The sequence below is a fragment of the Scomber scombrus genome, chromosome 3 (genome assembly GCF_963691925.1).
Source record: "Scomber scombrus chromosome 3, fScoSco1.1, whole genome shotgun sequence".
NCBI classification, from domain to species: domain Eukaryota; kingdom Metazoa; phylum Chordata; class Actinopteri; order Scombriformes; family Scombridae; genus Scomber; species Scomber scombrus.
Genome location: NC_084972.1, coordinates 17,513,116 through 17,532,116, shown reverse-complemented (window position 1 = coordinate 17,532,116; position 19,001 = coordinate 17,513,116). Strand labels below are relative to the sequence as shown.

Sequence of the window (19,001 nt, the reverse complement as noted above, 5' to 3'; positions counted from 1 at the left end):
TCGGTCGGTAGGTCGGTGGGTGGACAGACGGACGGACCGACGGACGGTCCATCCTGCTGCCTGTTGTTCCGCCATCCCGCCAATGAGCGCCGGGCTGCTGCTGAGCTCCAGTCCAATGAGAGCAGTAGCGTCTCGGCTCGGATCGAGAGTGAGGTGGTTCAATCTGAGGAGGACAACAAGCGGCTCCGAGTGAACCGGATGGACGGACTCAGGCGACGGTAATGTTGCCCACAGTTTTCCCCGTTATCAGATGTTACAAACGCAGTGACGAGCACTGATATGGCCCGGCGTTAGCGGACACTTCATTAACCGGCTCTCGGTGATGAATGTCACCGGGGAGTTTGTAAACGGTTAACGGCGCAGTCCGTTAGCGCGCTAAGCTGCTCCGTTAACGTTAACAACAACCGTCCTCTGCGTTAGCTCGGAGCTAACCGTGGCTAAGGCTGCAAGCTAAGAACATTACCGGTAGCTGCAAGGTGCCAAGCGTATTATTTGTGTTTTAACAAAGTGCCTTCGCGTCATTCGGTAAGACCCAGCTCGATAACGCTAGCCCGGTGCCCCGCCGCTGGAGCTAGCGGCTAGCGGGGTTAGCTAACTTAGTGCTCGCCGGGCTGCCTCACACCAACAAAGTTGTTGGATGTTCCTGGAGAGTGGCTCTCTGACTGCTCTTTGTTCTGGCTCAACATGGGGACGGTGGGATAAGTTAGCTTAGCATGGCGATAAGAGCCAGTCAGCCTAGACGAGACAACAGGCGTGAAAAACACAGGACAGAAAGAATCGGAATGAAATAACGTTAGTGATAATCACCGTCAGATGCGTAGTTAAATAGTCGGTTAACGTGTGCAGCTTCAATAGCACAACAAACAATGATGCATGCAGCTGTGCACCAGTGGCACTAGTTTGCAAGTTAACGCCGTCTTTGCATTAAATTGTCAGTTCTGCAAGTAGTGGATTATATATTTTGAACACAGATTTTAAAAAGCTAAAAAGCGCAGGTAGTGGTGGTGGAGGCAATTGACTTAAGCTAACCTCATTTAAATGGACAGAAAGCCATTCTCCTCCATGTCAACATTTCTGCTTGTATTTAAGGCCGTTTAAACGCTTTTAATATTGTCTGTATGGAAATGAGCATACTGAGTTGTTTCAATAGAGACACTATAACATCACCTAAGCACGTATGAAATTATACATGATGCTGCGTATGCAGATGATCAGTATGAACATAATCTCTGTCACCAAATAGAAACCCAAAGGAAACCTCCAGGAAGAAAACGTAAGCACATATGGGGGGGGGGGGGTAATAGGCTTTAACTAAAACCATCCTCTCACAATCTGACATGCATCAAGTGGTTTTCCACACAGTGTACTATTACTGTAGCTCTGTGCTGTGGATTTTTTGTTTTCAGTCACATACGTAAAAATCAGGGTTGATTATAGTTTTTAATAAATTGCTATCATTTATCATAAATTGTATGCAAATAGTAGATTTTCAGAGCAGAACTGTAGAGGAGATCGCATTAGAGCTGCAACAATTGATAGATTAGTTAAATTAGTTGTTCAATTCAGTATCAAAATTAAGGACTATTTTAATAGTCGATTAATCACTTGCAGTAATTTTTTGATAAAGAAAGTACAAATTCTCTGAGTCCAGCTTTTTAAATGTGAATGTTTTCTATGACAGTAAGCTAAATATTTCGGGGTCATGGGCTGTTGGTCGGGACAAAACAAGACATTTGAGGACATTGTCTTGGACTGAGGGAAACAGTGATCAACATTTTTTACACCATTTTCTGACATTTTATGGACCAGCAACTAATCTGTTATTTGAGAAAATAATTGGCAGATGAATTGATAATGAAAGTAATCGTCAGTTGCGGCTCTACTTCACATTACAAAACAAAAAAAATTGGATTGAGCTTTTCTATTTAATTCTTTTGCATGTTTTCCCTACTGTGAAGGAACACTGTGCAGCTGTTCTAGAGCACTAATTCAATAGTGAAAAGTGTAGTTTTGTCATCTGAGCATGTCTGTTATTTGTATTATATGTAGATAATTAATACTGTCCTGTCTCATTATTGAACAGAGTAGAGTAAGAGACTGCTTTTACTGTAATTAAACAGAATTGTCCTACAACTCTGCACCGTTAATTTAATTTCATCTCTTTTTCCCAGAATGTTCCTTTGAGTGCCGGTGGAGACGGACGACATGGATGATAAGGCTGAACGTTGCTGTTGAGTTCTTTGTGATAATGTATTGTCCCAAACCCAAACAAGCCAACATCTTTTACAGTAAGTATATATTTTCATCATTATTCGAACTGTTCAACTCAGGCGATTCTACGATCATATTCTAATCTTATTTCATGTTTTCCTGTAACTCTCACCTCAGAATGAGTCGCTGCCCAGCTACAGGACGTGTGTCCTATCACTGAGGCCACATGTGTATCTGGAGAGATGGATCGTTGTAAGCACGTGGGGCGCCTTCGTCTGGGCCACGACCATTCCATCCTCAATCCACAGAAATGGCACTGTGTGGACTGCAGCACCACAGATTCAGTGTGGGCCTGCCTCAAGTGCTCCCACGTGGCCTGTGGACGTTTCATGGAGGAGCACTCACTGAAACACTTTCAGGAGTCACACCACCCACTGGCGATGGAGGTGCACGAGCTGGATGTCTTCTGCTTTGCCTGTGGAGACTATGTACTCAATGACAATGCAGAGGGAGACCTCAAACTCCTCAGAGGGGCACTCTCTACTGTTAGGAGCCCAGGTAGACGCTCGCTGCGCTCCTCGACTGGGGGGGAGTGCACCCCCTGGTTTGGGGAAGGAGGACCACAGCCAGCCATGCAGCTGGCCTTGCGTCACAGGAGGAAAGCCCTCCTTGGGAAGATGTTTCAGAGGTGGATGGACAAACATGAGGAGCTGCAGGATCAGCGGAAAGAGAAACTTGAAGAAGCTAGACGACAAAAGAAAGAGGTAAAAAGGAGACTCATGGAAGAGCTTGGCAATGTCCCCCCCAGAAAGAGTGCTAGGCTTCTTACTCAGGCGCCACGTTCAACCATCACACTCATTCCTCGCAAATTTCGCGACCCTCCAGAACGCCTACCTCCTCCTTCCAAGAAGCCTTCCCTACTAACCTTGTCCCGTAAGGCTCCTCAGAATGGCAGAGCTGCTAAACTGAGGCGATACTACTCCAGTCACACAGTAACACGCCGTAGACTAGCTCCAGGTGTCACTGGTCTCCGCAATTTGGGGAACACATGCTACATGAACTCTATATTGCAAGTGCTGAGCCACCTGCAGAAATTCAGGGAGTGTTTTCTCACTTTGGACCTGTGTGAGACTGAGGAGCTGCTGGCCAAGACCAATCAGTCCCAAGGAGTGAAGGGGGTGGCAGGAGGTGTAGTCAGCAGTGGTAACACAGCACTGTCAGGATGCCCTCTCGGACGCATGGGGAAGGCAGGCAGTTGGAATTTACCGGTGGGCAAAAAAGAAAGTGCCCCACCTTCCTCGCAGGCTGCCGAGCTGGTCCAGCCCAAGGAGCCTCGCTGCTCCACTCGCCAGCAGATGTCTCTGTGCCATGAGTTGCATACACTTTTCAGGGTCATGTGGTCAGGCCGGTGGTCTTTGGTATCTCCTTTTGCCATGCTGCACTCTGTGTGGAACCTCATCCCAGCTTTCCGTGGTTATGACCAGCAGGACGCCCAGGAGTTCCTGTGTGAGCTGCTGGACAAGGTGCAGCAGGAGCTGGACACAGAGGGGTCCAAACGCAGGATAGTTATCCCCATCACAAAGAGGAAACTGTCCAAGCAAGTGCTAAAGGTTCTGAACACCATCTTTCATGGGCAGCTACTCAGCCAGGTGAGACTGGACACTTACAGCCTGCTGATATAAAAATGTTTAAAGTATGATTATTTCAGCCTAGATCATCACAGTCTGCAATGTTTGATGTGGAGTACTTATATCAGAAAGTGTTTTTAAAAATGTATTTCACAAAACAGCACAAGGAATAATTGGTTATTGCCATGAAAAAATGATATTGTTATAAGCACAGACTGGCTTTTCTTTCTACCCTTGTCCACACATAGTTTGAATATGATATTCTGGACAATGTAGCGTTACTCAAAAATCATTTATTTTTAAAAGCATTCTTCAAGTTTCAGTCTTGAGGATAATGTACAAGAGGAATGTAAGTAGGGGTACAAATACAAGAAAATCAGGCAGATGTTGTTGCATGTGAGTAATCATTATAATGAAATATTTAACACTGTCCTCTTGTATTATTTCTCCACAACTACAATAGTAATCAACTGCTTTTTGTATGTAAAAGACTTAAAATAAACCAGGACATGAATTGTCTTTGCAGAATAAGATCCATCATTTTCATCAAGAAGCAACAAAACAACTTTAAACTGGAGTGTTTGAGTCCTGACGTGTTCTTTATTGTATGAAAAGTGAGGTTTTTTTTCCTGTCTTTGTGCACTTTTTAGGTGACCTGTTTGTCCTGTAAGCACAAGTCTAACACAGTGGAACCATTCTGGGATTTGTCTTTGGAGTTTCCAGAGCGATATCACAGCATAGACAAAGGCTCTGGCTCCACAGCTTACCAGCGCAGCTGCACCCTCACCGAGATGCTGTCCAAGTTTACAGAGATGGAGGCTCTTGAAGGCAGCATCTACGCCTGCAACCACTGCAACAGTTAGTACAATGCAATACAAAGTTTAGTGCAATGCAATGCAAAGCCACCACGTTTTGAAAACATGCCAGATTTCTTAATTTCTCTGTTAAGAGTTGCCTTCTGCAGCTCAGATTGAAAAATTGGAATTAATTATGAACAAATTCAGGACGTCTTCCAGCAATTCAGAATAATTTAGATGCACCAGATTTGACTGATTCATTCTGAATAAGCCTCGTACTCCTTTCTGAGCTTTCTCAATAATGTGTTGAAAACATTGCACATACTTATGCTAATTTTGTTCCTTCTGAAAAGGAAATTGGACTTTGACTGTGAAAGTCATTAGTGCCAAGAGAAGCTCCGTCTGAACAGCATAAATTTAAAGTTTTCTTTCGATTTAATTTGTCTTGAAGTTTTTTAATGCAGTTCCACTTTTTAAAAATTAAAAAATGTTCTTAATTGGGAGGCTGCAGTTGGAGACATTAATTCAGTGACTGAGAGGCAGAGCCTCCAGCAGCGGGCCAACAATTCTGTTCATCTCCTCAGCAGATGACGAGCAGGGACTGAGGACAATGGTCCAATCACCATGTCCGCACTCATGGACTCTCAGATTTTGAGGCACATTTCTGCTAAGTCTGTGAGGGCTTAAGCCTGTCCCACTGTCAAATCACCACAAGCATGAATGCTTCCTCTCAGACGTTTTGAGCCCTTTATGCACACTTTCTGTTAGTCTGCACGTCTGCAGACTTTGCCTGAGGGAATTACCCACAGTTCATAGTGTTGCGATGTTAAATGCAGGGTTGCCGGGTGATGTCAGTTAAGTCCCTGAGGGTTCAGGGCTTTAGCTTTAGGGGTGCTCCCACTTCAATATCTTTAATTCAATTTAATTTTTCTTTACTTGTGACCCCTGGCATTTTTTTTTTGTATTATTTATTTGTTTTTCATTTATTATTAATGTAATTTTTATCATTTTATTTCTATGTTTACTGCACTGTTACTGTGTATGTTTTGTAAGTGAGTGATAAATAAAGCTTATTTGAAAGAAGAAGAAAAAAAGCTTTAGCTTTAGGAGGGGACATGGGCCAGTGACTTACTGGTGAAGTGCGCAGTGTTAGCTCACTGTTGAACAGCCTTGGAGGAGACAGTCACTTGAAAACTAGGCTGGCAGCAGCTATGGAAACTCACAAAAGGTTTTCTTTAACTGTTCACAAAGCCTGGTGTATTGTAAGAAAGTGTGTCAAAAAGCCTCACATCAATAATATGTATTTTAATTGGTCTGTGAAATAATTTACCATCTCATTGTTTTGTGGTCTGACAGAAAAAAGACGGAAAACATCCCACAAGCCCTTAGTTCTGTCAGAGGCATGTAAGCAGCTTCTGATCTACCGTTTACCTCAGGTTCTACGGCTGCACCTCAAACGCTTCAGGCAAGTTTGCAGTATTTGAAACATTTTTAATTACAGCTTTGTTATTGCTTTTTTTGTGGCTGAAAACAAGAGTGCTTTTAAAAAAGGAGCAAAAATATTTATCATGAACCCTGTGACTCACTGGTCCCTGTTGTATGGCAGGTGGTCGGGGAGGAACCATAGGGAGAAGATTGGCGTCCACGTGGCCTTTGACCAGGTTCTGAACATCAAACCCTACTGCTGCACAGGCTCAGGTCACTCTGTCCACAGAGGAGGCTACACCTACGATCTGTCTGCTGTAGTTATGCATCATGGTAAAGGCTTTGGCTCAGGGCACTACACCGCATACTGCTACAATACAGAAGGAGGTGAGAATGACCTATGAAGGCCTGTAATTAGTGCATGCATTCACTGTCGTATATTAACCTTTTTTTTATGTCATTTTGTCTCAGGTTTCTGGGTCCACTGTAATGACTCTGAGATGAAGGTTTGCAGTGTGGAGGAAGTGTGCAACACTCAGGCCTATATTCTCTTCTATACCCAGAGGTCTAACTAGGTACCTCTCGCTGTGATGTCGACCTGTGCGTGGCAACTTAGGGCTGCATTTATGAAAATGTTCTCTGATGTTTTCCCAGATGTCATTAAACAATCACTTTGAAATGATTTACTAAAAAAAGATGGCAATGAGGGCAGTAGGACAGCCACAATCATGAGCCAAGGTGTAACAAAACATTTTTTTAGCAGCTTAATCCAAATGAGAAAGATGAAAATTATGGCATAGATAGTCATTTTTCCAGGATAAATTGAAAGAATTGGTAAATTTGAAATCATTTTTTGTGGATTTGATTTTAGGTTAAAAACAAATAGCAAACCTTTTCATAAATGAGGCCACAGGTTACTCTGTGGGACCAGCATATTGGTTTATGGCCTGAAGACTGTGGCAGCAGGTCCGACTCTGTCCTGCTGAACACCAAGTTGTGTGTCCATGTTTTTTTAAAAACAATCAGGCTAGTGTGTGTTGAGTCTGGAAACAACCGGCCGCTCTCCTGAGACAGCATTTTACATTGAAGGGCAACACGGACTCTGGAGTTTGGAGCATTTTATTCTCAGAGACGATCTCAATCTTAATGTGTGTTTTAAAGCTAACTTCACATTTGATCCCAATAGGGGTGTAACGGTACACAAAATTCACAGTTAGGTTTGAACTTCAGTTTTGGGGTCACGGTTCGGTTCAATTTCAGCACAGCAGGGGAAAAGAGAAATGTAGAAAATTCGGTTCATTGGCCCAAACTATCACTGAAACCATTTCTGATTCCTGCAGGGAGTCAAGATACCTGCTGACAGCTGAATATGCTGATTTATGGTCGAACTGTATATAAAGTAGTTGAAACTAGCTCCATGTCCAGCAGCCACAACAGTAACATGCTGCTCTAACACTGAAGCTTCAGTATTAATAATCTAATGATGTCATATAATAATATATCAGTCAGAGGGACCAAACCACTACTTTCCTTGCAGTACTTTTTAAATACATTTTTCTTGATGACGTGCTGTCAGACCACGTCATAAATCAAATGTTTTTACATATATATAAATATGTTTTATTTCACTCAAAGGCGAAGTGAAAGAATAGCATACATCCATGATGAGCATCCTACAGCTAAGTGCTGCGCTGCCAAAACTTTCCGGTTGGAACTTGTGCTCTTCAATTATCGTTCCACATGACAGAGTAAAGCTGCGTTCACACCAAATGCGACTGACGCGAAAAAATCGCTTCTATCGCACCACTTGATCATAAATATAATTTTTTGGATCATCATTTCATTCGCGCTTGTGGCGTTGGGAGAAACTCGCCGCTGATTGGATGTCGTGGCGCGATGTCGCCTGAATAGTTCAATTTTTCCAACTTTATTCGCGACGCTTCTGGCGCTTCATTCACTTCATTCGCGCCGCCTGATATGAAATCGCGTGTTATCGCACCATTTACATTGATTTTCTATGTAGACTTGCTGCTCAATTCGCGTCAGACACTTTTGGTCTAAACGCCCCATAAGACAGTTTCTTAAACTAGAATCTTCCACATATTCTTTGTATGACTGCATGCACTGAACCGTGACATCTGTACCATGACGGTCCAGGATGAATACATGTACCATTACACCTCTAGATCCCAGTGTACTAAATATTATGAAAGCTATATCTTTCAACACCATTGAATAATTCCCCTTTGACAGGAATCTTGTGGAATAAGAGACTGAAGTTCAGACTCTGTGTTGCTTCCTGTTCAGCTTTTTTATTATCGTGAAATGTCAGTTATGGAAACTTTTAATACTCATCCCTATGTCATTTGTACTTCACCATATCCTCTCCTCATCTGTACTGCTGTGACTGGATACTGTGTCTTAGGCGTGAGGCCTCGGTGTGCTCCCAGTGAACAGGACTAGTTTGTGTTTTGTTTTAGTTTCTTTTATAGTCACTCAATGTTTCACTTCCATGAAAAGAAGCAAAAAGTTTGAGTTTCAGACACTTGATTGACGACGAGTGATGGAAGCTGCACTTTTGAGGAGGGGCTAATATCGTTGGTCCTATCTTTGTGATTGTTCATCTTTTAGCTCCTGTAACGTCTTTAAACGGCAGCTCCCCCTGTGGTTTAACGGTTAGACTAGTCTTGAGCCGGGGTCGAACACAGTGCAGCTGTGTTCTACCTGCAGGACATCAGAATGACTGAAAGGGCAGACTGCGATACTGAAGAATGTGATTTTGGGAGATGTGGGGTACCCATTTTGAGTTTAGCACCTGAAAGCAATATATTGTACATCTTGCATCTTGACAGGAAATTAAGATAAAATCAGGAATTATTCTGCTTGTAATACAATGGGTTTTTTTTCTACTCTGCTGTTTCTATCAAGGTCTTTAGAATTTGCTAGGTAATCAAGAAAAACGGTTGTGTTTGATACGAGTCAAATGCAAAATACACTTGTGAACTCTGTAAAAGTTTGAACAATCTAATGACGATGAATGTCTTACTTTTTAGTGGTCAGGTGTGGCCATGCCACCGGCTCTGATCCCCTTGAGTTCTGTCTTGTACTGTAAGAATACCTGTCATAAATGTAATGGTCTTATGGGTTTTGCCTGACAGTAATTATTAAAAAAGACAAAACAAATTTGAAATATTTTTGTTTGTGTGTTCATTTAAAAATTAATCATTTCTCTAAATTTACGTCTATTAAAGTCATTATATCTCAGTTTGTAATCAAATCAGGGGGGTCCATTCAGGCTGTGAGCATTTTGTATATCACTTCAACATGTGTGTCAATTAAAGTTGGTTATATAAATTGAATCAATCTTTTTTTTTACTTAACAAATTCAGCTTCATAACTGAGACGGACGCTGTAAAGTAGAACTGAAATAATCCACAGGATTAGTAGATGGATCCACAGCTGATCTGAGGCCTCCTATTAATTCTGCTTCTCTAATGCTGTCTCAAAGATTTGAAACCTAGAATAAATGTAATCTGGTACAGACGAAGACGTGGCTGATGAGAGGGCATTAAATGTAAATAATCTCTGAAGATTATTTCTCCACACTGCAGTAAATTCGTCCCCTATCCCCATTTATCATTGATGGTCCATGGTGAGGTTTTTTTCCATATTGTTAATCTGAACACACAAATCCTGAATGTATTTGATAGGAAACATATAAAGATACAACAAATGGAGCATGTAACATAAACAACAAAGTATTGCTTTAAGATTTTATTCATTTCTTCTGTTGGTGAACTATGGGACTGCTCTTATCTCTAAAGTAAGACTGTGTAAACACATTCTTCCATTTACACATTTAGAGTCATGTTTCTATGCATTAAAATGCACCACTGCTCAGTTCAATACAATAACTTCATAGTTTATGGTGGCTCATGACCAAACTCGAGGTAATTACTGCTGTATAAAATCAGTTGCTGACTCTTCTCTGCTACTGTTACAATTACTTAGCGTTTTAGTTTTGGGCATTTAGCCTTATCCCCTATCATTGTCTGTAGCTGCAGTGTCTACCATTTAGCAAAAGTTACATAAGAACATTTAAACTGTATAAGCACAAAAGTAGCATTGTGTCCTCAGCTAAACTTTCTGTCAGGACTAAAAACTTAGATTGTCCTTTTGCCAAAAATATTACAGATTTAGATTTCCTCTAAGGCAAAACCAGATGAAACACTATAATAAACATCATTATAAATGTACTTTTTACGTAATTTGGAATTAAACGTGATCAGATGCACTTAAAGTTAAATGTGTTTCTATTTCAAAGAGCATATCATGCATATTCATGTTGATGTAATTACTTAAATATATTATTTGTGTTCAGTTTTCAGTTATTTTATCATTATTTTATAGTAAAAAATGAATCTGTAAACAGTTTCAATTTACTTTATTATTATTCTTTCAGTACTGCTCTCTTGTAAGGAACCCCTTTCAAAGGGTCCAATGAGGTCTACCAATTCATTAATAATAGTAATAAATAATTTACTAATGCTTTGTAGAGTAATTATAAAACATGAATAAAAGTACAATTTCGGTTGCCAGGTTGTGAAATAAATGTTGGTAATCTATAAATAAATCCATTGTCAATAAAGCAATTTTGGTTTAGATTCCTTAGTAATGTCTTATAACTTACCGTAGCTTTGGTAAAGAATTTATTAACTATTAATACAGTCATTAGTTACAACTTATAGACACTTTATAAAGGGTGCTTTACTAAAAATGTGGCGCCATTATTTACAGTTTTAAGTTATGGAAGATGCAACTGTCTAAAAACATCAATCAAAAAGTTGTGTCTCAGTAAATAAAGATAAACATATCATCAAAATCAGCCTAATATAAGAAATCATTTATTTCTTACATTGTTTAGTAAAACAGCAATAATTATTTTTTGCAAACTGGATATAAACTTTGATACAATTTGACATGCCAGTTAATTTGACACTGTGGGTAGAAGCAGTTCTACAATAGTGGAAATAGCATTCATGAACAGATTTTACAGAGTGGAATTATGATGAATTTAACTTTTTGAAAAGAATTCAAAAGAACAGAGAGAAACATGTCTAAAACCATCACTGCTTCAACACCAGAACGGGTTGTGAGACAGACCAGGAATGACACCGAGCTGAGATACATCAAACATATCTGTACTGTATTTCTGAAAACAAAATGGCAGTTAAGATTCACTTTGTCATCAATGAAATTTTAACTCATGCCAACTAGATGCATCTCAGTGCACATATGAGAACATGCATGAGCACATAACATTCATGAAAAAAAACTTTTCCTCTCAAATATTTTCTAGCTTCAACATGAAGGTTACAGCAAACATGATCAGCATTTTACAGTCTCTAGAAGTTGCTCTGGTCCTTGTAATTCGTGTATCATAAATAAGTATAGAAAAAGACGATCCAAAGATTTCTTGCAAGAAAGTTTTTGGTGACAGCAATGCAGTAGATGATTGGTCATCAACACCAGTAGATTGGGTGAGATGGGGTGATGTCATTTGTCGCTTTGCAAGCAGAGAAATTTCAGTTCTTTGTCAGTGTAAACGCCTCTTAATGCTCCTGTCTAGTCCTCAAGCAAAAGTGCCGTGTGTAGTCCCTCCAGCCTGGAAAAAGTGCAGTGGCTCTCGTTCTATTTCAGTCTGAATCCTTGGTGGTGTTGGCAGAGTTGAAACCAGCTTCTGATTCTCTGCTCTGGTCCCTCTGGAGTCTCTTAAGGAGCTCAGCTTGGCAGCAGCCACGGCTCCACAAAGTCCCATTGCTTCCACAGGATGAACAGCAGCAATGTCAGCATGACGGTGGCGGCGACCCGGGCTCGGGTCTTCATCAGCGGGGTGATGAAGTTGGCCAGGGTGGAGACAAAGACCAGCAGCACGGCCATGAGCGCCAGGATGACGTTGATGAGTTTACCCAGCAGAGCTCGAGCGTTGGCGTTCTCCACTCCCTCCAGCTGCACCACCTGCTGCTGTTGCTGCTGCAGCTCCAGCTTGGTGATGCGGGTCAGGCAAGACTCCACAGCTTCCTGTATATACAAACCCAGAGACCCAGACACAGCGAAGCTGATTTATTACTTCAGTAGCTTCAATTAAAGACCCTGAAAACATATTTTCTCAATCAGCTTCTTACTGTGAGGACAGGGCCCAACATTAATGTGCTTTTTTCTTCCCAAGTTAAGAGAGTTTTGGTTATTTCACATCAGAGATTTTGTGTTTTTTATTGGTGGTTTGCCTGAACCCCTCTGACAGTTCGAAGTGGGTTAGGTTTAGGCTCTGTTGGAAAACTGCAATGTCATGTACTTCCAGACACCAATCAGCATCAAATAAGGATTAAATCACACCCACACAATCCAGCAGAGTTTTTAAATGTTAAACTCTAAATAAATAATACCTAAAGACAGTCTTTTAAATTTAGTCTGAATATTAAATGTTGTAAAGGAAAATAAGATGTGAGTGCGAGTTTTCAGGCACTTTAATGACTCCTGTAATGTAGTTTTATTTTACCTGAATGTCTCTTGCTCTCTCATAGGACTGGTACGCCACTTTTTCCTCCATGCTGGCGAGTTCCTGTTTAAGGTTGGTCATCTCATTCTGGTGCAGCTCTGTTAAGTCATTCAGCTGCTCTTCAAGTCGTTCATACCTGAATATACGAAGCAAAACACACACAAGGATTAAAAAAATAAAATAAAAAATAAAAATTTCAACTTCTACATAGACTCCATAAATTGACCTTTATTGTTGTCCAAAAACAATTAAAAACATATCAACGAGTCACTGGCTGACATGTTCCTTTATTACAATGAGCACGAGCACTAAATACTAGTGTATTTTGAGGCGTTCACACACATACTGTCCTGATACCGTAAATACTCAGTAGTACACCAAATTCACAACTAACAGTACCACAACAAATGCACTATTTAATGCTGTTCAAGTAAAGTTTGCATAAAATTGCAGTACCCAGGTGTTTTAGGAAATGAGATCTTCAGTAGGAACAAATGGGTTTGGGTCTTAAAGCCTGGGATAGGGTCCTGAAGGCAGAAAGTTTTATATTGTGAGGACTATACTGTACATAACTGCTTTGCACAGCTTGTAACTGTCTGTATTTTTTGGGGATCTGTACCTGTATCTTTCTTCTTGCAGGCACTGTGTCATGTAAGAGTAATCGCTCTGTAGCTGGCCCTTCATGTCCTCAATAGCGTCCTCCATGTGCGCCTGGCTGGCTTTGATCTCCTGCAGGCCCTCAAGTAGAGAGTCCCAGGAGCTGTGCACATGATGGTGGTGGTGGTGGTGCCCATCCATTCTGGGACTCCCCATTGCTGGCCCTAAAATCCCCCCTCCTCCCCCAGCCCCAGCAGAGTTACTGCCTGCTCCGGAGCCGGACGTGGCGCTGGAGCACTCGTCGTCACTACCGTACTTTGGGCTTGAGACCAGAGTGGCACTTCCACTGAGGGCGCGGGGTGTGGGGGTGTCGTCAGAGTGGCCCCCGACTCCGTCCTCGAGTGTGTCCTTTAGGTGAGCGATGTTATCTGCGCTGCCAAATTTGTTCCTGATGAGACTGGCAAACTCTCTTGGTTTGGAGACCACGGCTGTGTGAGTGAATGCAGACACTCCACCTTTGACCCCTTCGACTACTCCGCCTCCAAAACCACTTATACCGGCACGAACATTCGCTCCTACGTCTTTTAATCCTTGCTGCATGTCCCGCAGGACATCCTTAGGCTGCCGGGCTGGTCCATTCTGCAGAGAGGGAAGAGAAATGAGGAAGCAGAGAAGTGGAGGATCTCAAAGGTGGGAGAGAGGTGATTAGGTTTAAGGGAGAGAACTTTAGGAAGATAGATGAGGAAAGCAGGCCCTGTAAAGAGTTAGGTGAGACACGGGATGATGCATTGGTTTAAATAAGTGTCAAGAGATGAGAATCATCAGTCTAAATGTGGACACAACTATCCTCACAAAGACAGAGCACTTGTCTGAGTCAATAATGAAATAATTATTCAAAACAGTCACACTATAAAAACAGCTCCACATAAAGATATCAACATGGTTATATACAAACTAGCTGCACATACACACTTACCTGTTCTATCTCCTTTAGCTTCTTGTGATAGTGCTCTAATTTTTTGTGCAAGTGTGCGATGGTCTGTGCCGACTTCTGGTTCTTCTTCTCAAACACCTGCTTGATCCTGGACGCCTGCTGTTTGTCTGCGTTGTGGGCCAACTTCAGGTACTCTGCAACGTTTTCGTCACGGGCCTCCTGCTCTACACGAATCTGCTCGGTGACCTTTAGGATCTTCTGCTGCAGGTGCTCCAGAGCGACACGCGTTCTCTGTGGCTCGACGGCCATTGAACATTCTGCACCCCCTGCCATGATCCCAGATGCTGCCCCAGCTCCATCCGCACTGATGTTACTGTCAGAACCTCCATGGCTGGTGGTGGAGGGTACGCCTAGAGTTGCCACCTCGCTCTTGTCCAGCTGAGGGGACGAGAGTGCAGGGGGAGGTCATTAGGAGTTGAAAGAGTGTTGCAATTACTCCAAATGAAGTACTGTTAACATGACTTTACTCCAATAAAATGACACATTACTCAAATAAAACTGCAAAGGAGGCTCTTTTGCAGATGAATCTGGCACAGTGAAAGAACCAGTGTGGCGTCCTGAATGTAACTGATTGTTTGGCTTTTCTTTCTAAAATCTTCTTTCCTCACATATTGAGTTACCTGAGAAAAGACGTTAAGTTTATTCTCAGGTTTGTTTGTTTTGTCTTTTTTAAAATAGTGACGCAATATATCAACTATCAGTATCATTTTATTTTAAGAAATTGTGATTTCCTGTAAAAAAAACTTGACCATTTGGAGCTAATTACAGGGAAAATACTGTCGACAAAGTGTTCAGTTGATACACTTGTAATTAACTTGTTTCATTTACTTGCTAGTGTAACACAGAGAGCCTTTTCATCCGAGCACAGCAGGTCAGCTGAACAGTTTGTGTGAATGTGAAATCTGACTACAGATAAACATACAATTCAACAAACATGAAGATGTAAGATTCCAGTAATAAACTAATGCAGTGTTTTCAAGGGAAAGGTTGATAAACTCAACACAAAATCTACCAAAATCTTATACTCAGAACTCAGAGGAAAGCTTTTTGCAAATTATCAGGAAGCTCTTATCATATATCCTCTCAAGCGAAAGTACAATCACTGATTGCATTAAGAAAAAACAAAACAAGCACATAAAATAACTTGCGGTTTGTTACTTTCCACTGCTGATGGTAATGCCTATAATTGATTTGGTGGAGGAATAAGAGAGTACACAGAAAGGCCATCATGCATTAATTAGATGATACATAATTATGCTGCTTCCTGCCCAGCTGAGCCTCAGACACTCATCTTCACCACAAGCTAATTATTTTAAAGCACCTTAATCACAAAGATGACAACGATAATGAGGATTGTTTATGTAAAAATGCACTATTGTGTGTAAATATTCATTATATAAAGATAGAAATCAGTTCTTGTGCTATCTGGATCAGTCTGGACTCTGGAGCTGTGATCTCTTTAAACAACCAGCCCCCTGCTGGCATATTGATGCATGAGGGGATCCCCTGGTCACTACTATATTTTATATGTCTAGCTTGGCAGATGGTGGGGTTTGTTAATGACCCCCCTGCCTGACGTCAAAACACTGTAATCAGACCCTGCAAACACGAGCTCAGACAGACACATGACACCAAACATCCCACTGTGCTGCTCTAATTTCTCTGGACGGAACGGCGCAAGGATTTATTAGTGTTTATTTGCGTGACAGTGTGACGATAATGAGCGCACACTGTACTGTAGCTCCCTGTGCCATTATATGAATCAGTTCAGATCAGACATCGACAACAAAGTAAGTTACAATCGCATCGTAATGGAGAGGAAAAAAACAGATGACTGCAGTCCCTTGTGGTTAATCGTTCCCTGATCTTGTCAAACACAGTGAGATGCTTATGCAGCAGCTATAAGCGATGAGGGGATGAAGACAGACAACAAAAACAACACACTCAGCGCACAGCAATGGCTGATTCCCCAATCTAAAGGTGCATTTCGTTTTTTTTTTAAAGAAAAGCGCAGGGTGATGAATCAAGACTGCTGGAGGTAGGGAGAGAAGCAGGGCAGAGATGAGGATGTAGATGACAGATGTGTATGGCACAGAAACGAGAGGACGCACAGAATATGCCTGTGCGTGGCTCACTCAGCGGGACACAGCGCATGAAGAGACGGCCGATGGATGCCAACAAGCGAGGATGCGGACACATGAGGATGAGACATAAGCAGCACAGCGATATATTAAATTAGAAACGTTACCATACTGCTTTAATCCAATTTTTGCAGTGCCATTGCAAGTCTGTGTTCGAGGCCCATCCTCCTCCTCCACCACCTCCTCCTCCCTCCTCCTCCTCCCCCTGTGCTCACCGAGGAGGACCCCCCCCCCTCCTCAAATATCTTTACTCTCAGCCGTTGTCTGGCTGATTATCACCTCACCGGATCCTAATGCTCCATTGTTAATGCCATCGATATCTGCAGCCTCCCACTCCCCCTCTCTCTCTCTCTCTCTCTCTCTCTCTCTCTCTCTCTCTCTCTCTCTCTCTCTCTCTCTCTCTCTCTCTCTCCTTTGTGTCGTATGCTCCCTCCTCCTCCCTCCCTCTCTTTCACTCCTCTCTCTCTCAGTCTAAATGCAAATGCTAGCTGTCCTGCCCTATAATGGATGTGAGAGCTAAGGGACAGATGATGGAGTGAAATGGTTGGAGGGGGTGGGGTGGGACTCGGGAGAGCTTAGCGCAGGCGTGCAGGTGCCTCTGTGCTGCTGAGGCCTGAGCAGAGAGGGGAGGAGACCAGCTAGGGCCCCCTCTTCACCCCCTAACTAAACCCCCAATACAAACACATACACCCAGTGTGGGGCTGCAGTGATGTTCTGCCAAAGTACACAGTCTTGTCTGAACACTCACTCGCTCTCTCAATTTTCTTTTGCTGCTCTTCGCAAAGAAAGGATGAGTGTGGTGTCACAACAGCAGAAGCCTGATGGAGCAAATCAGGACTTCAGATCTCTCTTTGAGCTGGCTTGTGTGTGCTAGCATGCGTGTATGTGGAGGAATACCAACCAGACATGAAAACAATCTGTCATCAACATCTAATCAGAGGCAAACCTGAAATAATTTAAAATAGAAAAAAAATAAAAAATACACTGGAGGGTGTGGCATTAAAAAAAAAAATCAATATCCATGGATTTAAGTGTATTGGTGGAAGTGTTCAAAGTATCAATACAGCAGTGTGAATTTTTTATAATCATACTTAAGTAAAATAAAACAGCATGGTCGGTAAAATTTACTATTTGCTATGTAGACACATTCATTATTATTATTAGTCATATTTCTATTATTATTATAGTTGTTATTGTTGTTGCTGTACATTTCTGTGTCTCTCAACCCAACTAGTCAAGGTAGATGGCAGCCTAATTAGAGCCAGATTCTGTTTGAGGTTTCTTCCCCTTAAACAGGAGTTTTTATTTATGAGGGAGTACTGGGCCTCCGTAAATTAAAGACTACGACCTTGGTCTGCTCTATATGAAAAGTGCTGTGAGATAACTAATAGATAAAATGACTTGACTTGATTTGCCCTATGTATTGCTATATTGCTAATCTATATTATACTTCATTATTATAAATAATGCATTAATGTACAAGAAGCATTTTGCTAAACTGTCAGCTGATTGGCCTTAATCAGAATCAATAATTAATTAGCAAAGTAATGGTAAACCAAAGCAGTACATTTTTCCTTCTGTAATAAAGTGGAGTAGAAATATGAAGTAGAAAGAACACAAATAAAATAGAATCACTCAATTAAAGTAGAAATACCTCAAAATTGTACTTGAAATGTAAATGTCCTTAGATACTTTTTACCTTACCTTAGTGGATGTTTTAGGATAAAAAGCCTTAGATAATTACTACAAAAATACACCATGCATTGTATGTTCTCTCCTCTCTACCCCAACTGGTCGAGGCAGATGGCCGCCCACTTTGAGCCTGGTTCTGCCTGAGGTTTCTTCCTGTTAAAAGGGAGTTTTTTCTTGCCACTGTCGCCAAGTGCTTGCTCATGTGGGAATGTTGGGTCTCTTTAAAATTAAAACCTGAAGAGTTCGGTTTAGAACCTGCTCTATGTGTAAAGTGCCTTGAGATGACTTTGTTGTGATTTGGCGCTATACAAATAAAGATTGATTGATTGATTGATTGATTGATTGATTTTTTTTATATTTTATCCCATATTTATTAATGGATTGTTATTTTTAATCATCCAATTGATAACTTAGAATTTTTTCATGCCACACACTGTTAATCTTCATCTTCTTCAAACAAGCTTCCTGTGATTTGAACATTTCCTTCTTCACAGCTCAGGCTGAACAGAAGTAATGTTACACAAAACCACACACTCACAACTGGGGGTTGCCCTGTGAACACACACTTAAGGACAAGTGTATTTAGCATACTGAGTACAAGTGGTACAGAGGTGAGTGATGTACATATATGTGTGCAAATGTACAGGATCGTCAAGAGCGGTCAACGTCCAGAGTGTCTAACTCTCCACTTAACTCTGCAACATGAAGAAATATTTCACCACGAATCATTCATGTTTATAACCCATCAGTATCCAGACCCCAGCCAGTCTACTTGTGGGATTTTAGGTGTTACTACTGACCCAATTCGAAAGCCAACACTACTGATTTGCAGCACATAATCCTCTGTCTTGATTACAACTGGTCCTGAATTTAGGTGGCTGAAAGTAAGTAGGTGTCACATTACTTTGGCATCTGTCGACTGGCTGCCATCCAGGTGCAACCAAATTACTGCCAATT

General features: G+C 41.6%; 3 protein-coding genes across 3 annotated transcripts in view; 1 reads left to right on the top strand and 2 right to left on the bottom strand.

The window, feature by feature from the left end:
• Positions 1-19,001, bottom strand: part of bysl (bystin-like) — a 169,466-nt gene that overhangs the window by 10,667 nt on the left and 139,798 nt on the right. The gene's annotated exons all lie outside the window — the stretch shown is intronic.
• On the top strand, positions 2,179-9,320 carry usp49 (ubiquitin specific peptidase 49). Its single transcript, XM_062415694.1, has 6 exons — positions 2,179-2,288; positions 2,389-3,860; positions 4,490-4,697; positions 5,993-6,101; positions 6,243-6,448; positions 6,533-9,320. Exons 2-6 carry the CDS (start codon positions 2,454-2,456, stop codon positions 6,634-6,636), a joined length of 2,034 nt encoding a protein of 677 aa, XP_062271678.1. The 5' UTR covers positions 2,179-2,288; positions 2,389-2,453; the 3' UTR covers positions 6,637-9,320.
• tmcc2 (transmembrane and coiled-coil domain family 2) lies at positions 11,843-15,965 on the bottom strand. The gene is made up of 5 exons (XM_062443271.1): positions 15,948-15,965; positions 14,194-14,589; positions 13,240-13,856; positions 12,621-12,756; positions 11,843-12,142 (listed from the first exon to the last, which is right to left on the bottom strand). The coding sequence occupies exons 1-5, from the start codon at positions 15,963-15,965 to the stop codon at positions 11,843-11,845; spliced, it is 1,467 nt and encodes a 488-aa protein (XP_062299255.1).

Coding starts and splice junctions, on each gene's coding strand:
- usp49 (XM_062415694.1), top strand. CDS start 2,454: ATGGATCGTTGTAAGCACGTGGGGCGCCTTCGTCTGGGCCACGACCAT. Junction 6,102..6,242: donor CTGCACCTCAAACGCTTCAG/GCAAGTTTGCAG, acceptor GTTGTATGGCAG/GTGGTCGGGGAGGAACCATA. Junction 6,449..6,532: donor CTGCTACAATACAGAAGGAG/GTGAGAATGACC, acceptor ATTTTGTCTCAG/GTTTCTGGGTCCACTGTAAT.
- tmcc2 (XM_062443271.1), bottom strand. Junction 12,757..13,239: donor CTGCAAGAAGAAAGATACAG/GTACAGATCCCC, acceptor TCGTATATTCAG/GTATGAACGACTTGAAGAGC. Junction 12,143..12,620: donor AGAGAGCAAGAGACATTCAG/GTAAAATAAAAC, acceptor TTGTATATACAG/GAAGCTGTGGAGTCTTGCCT.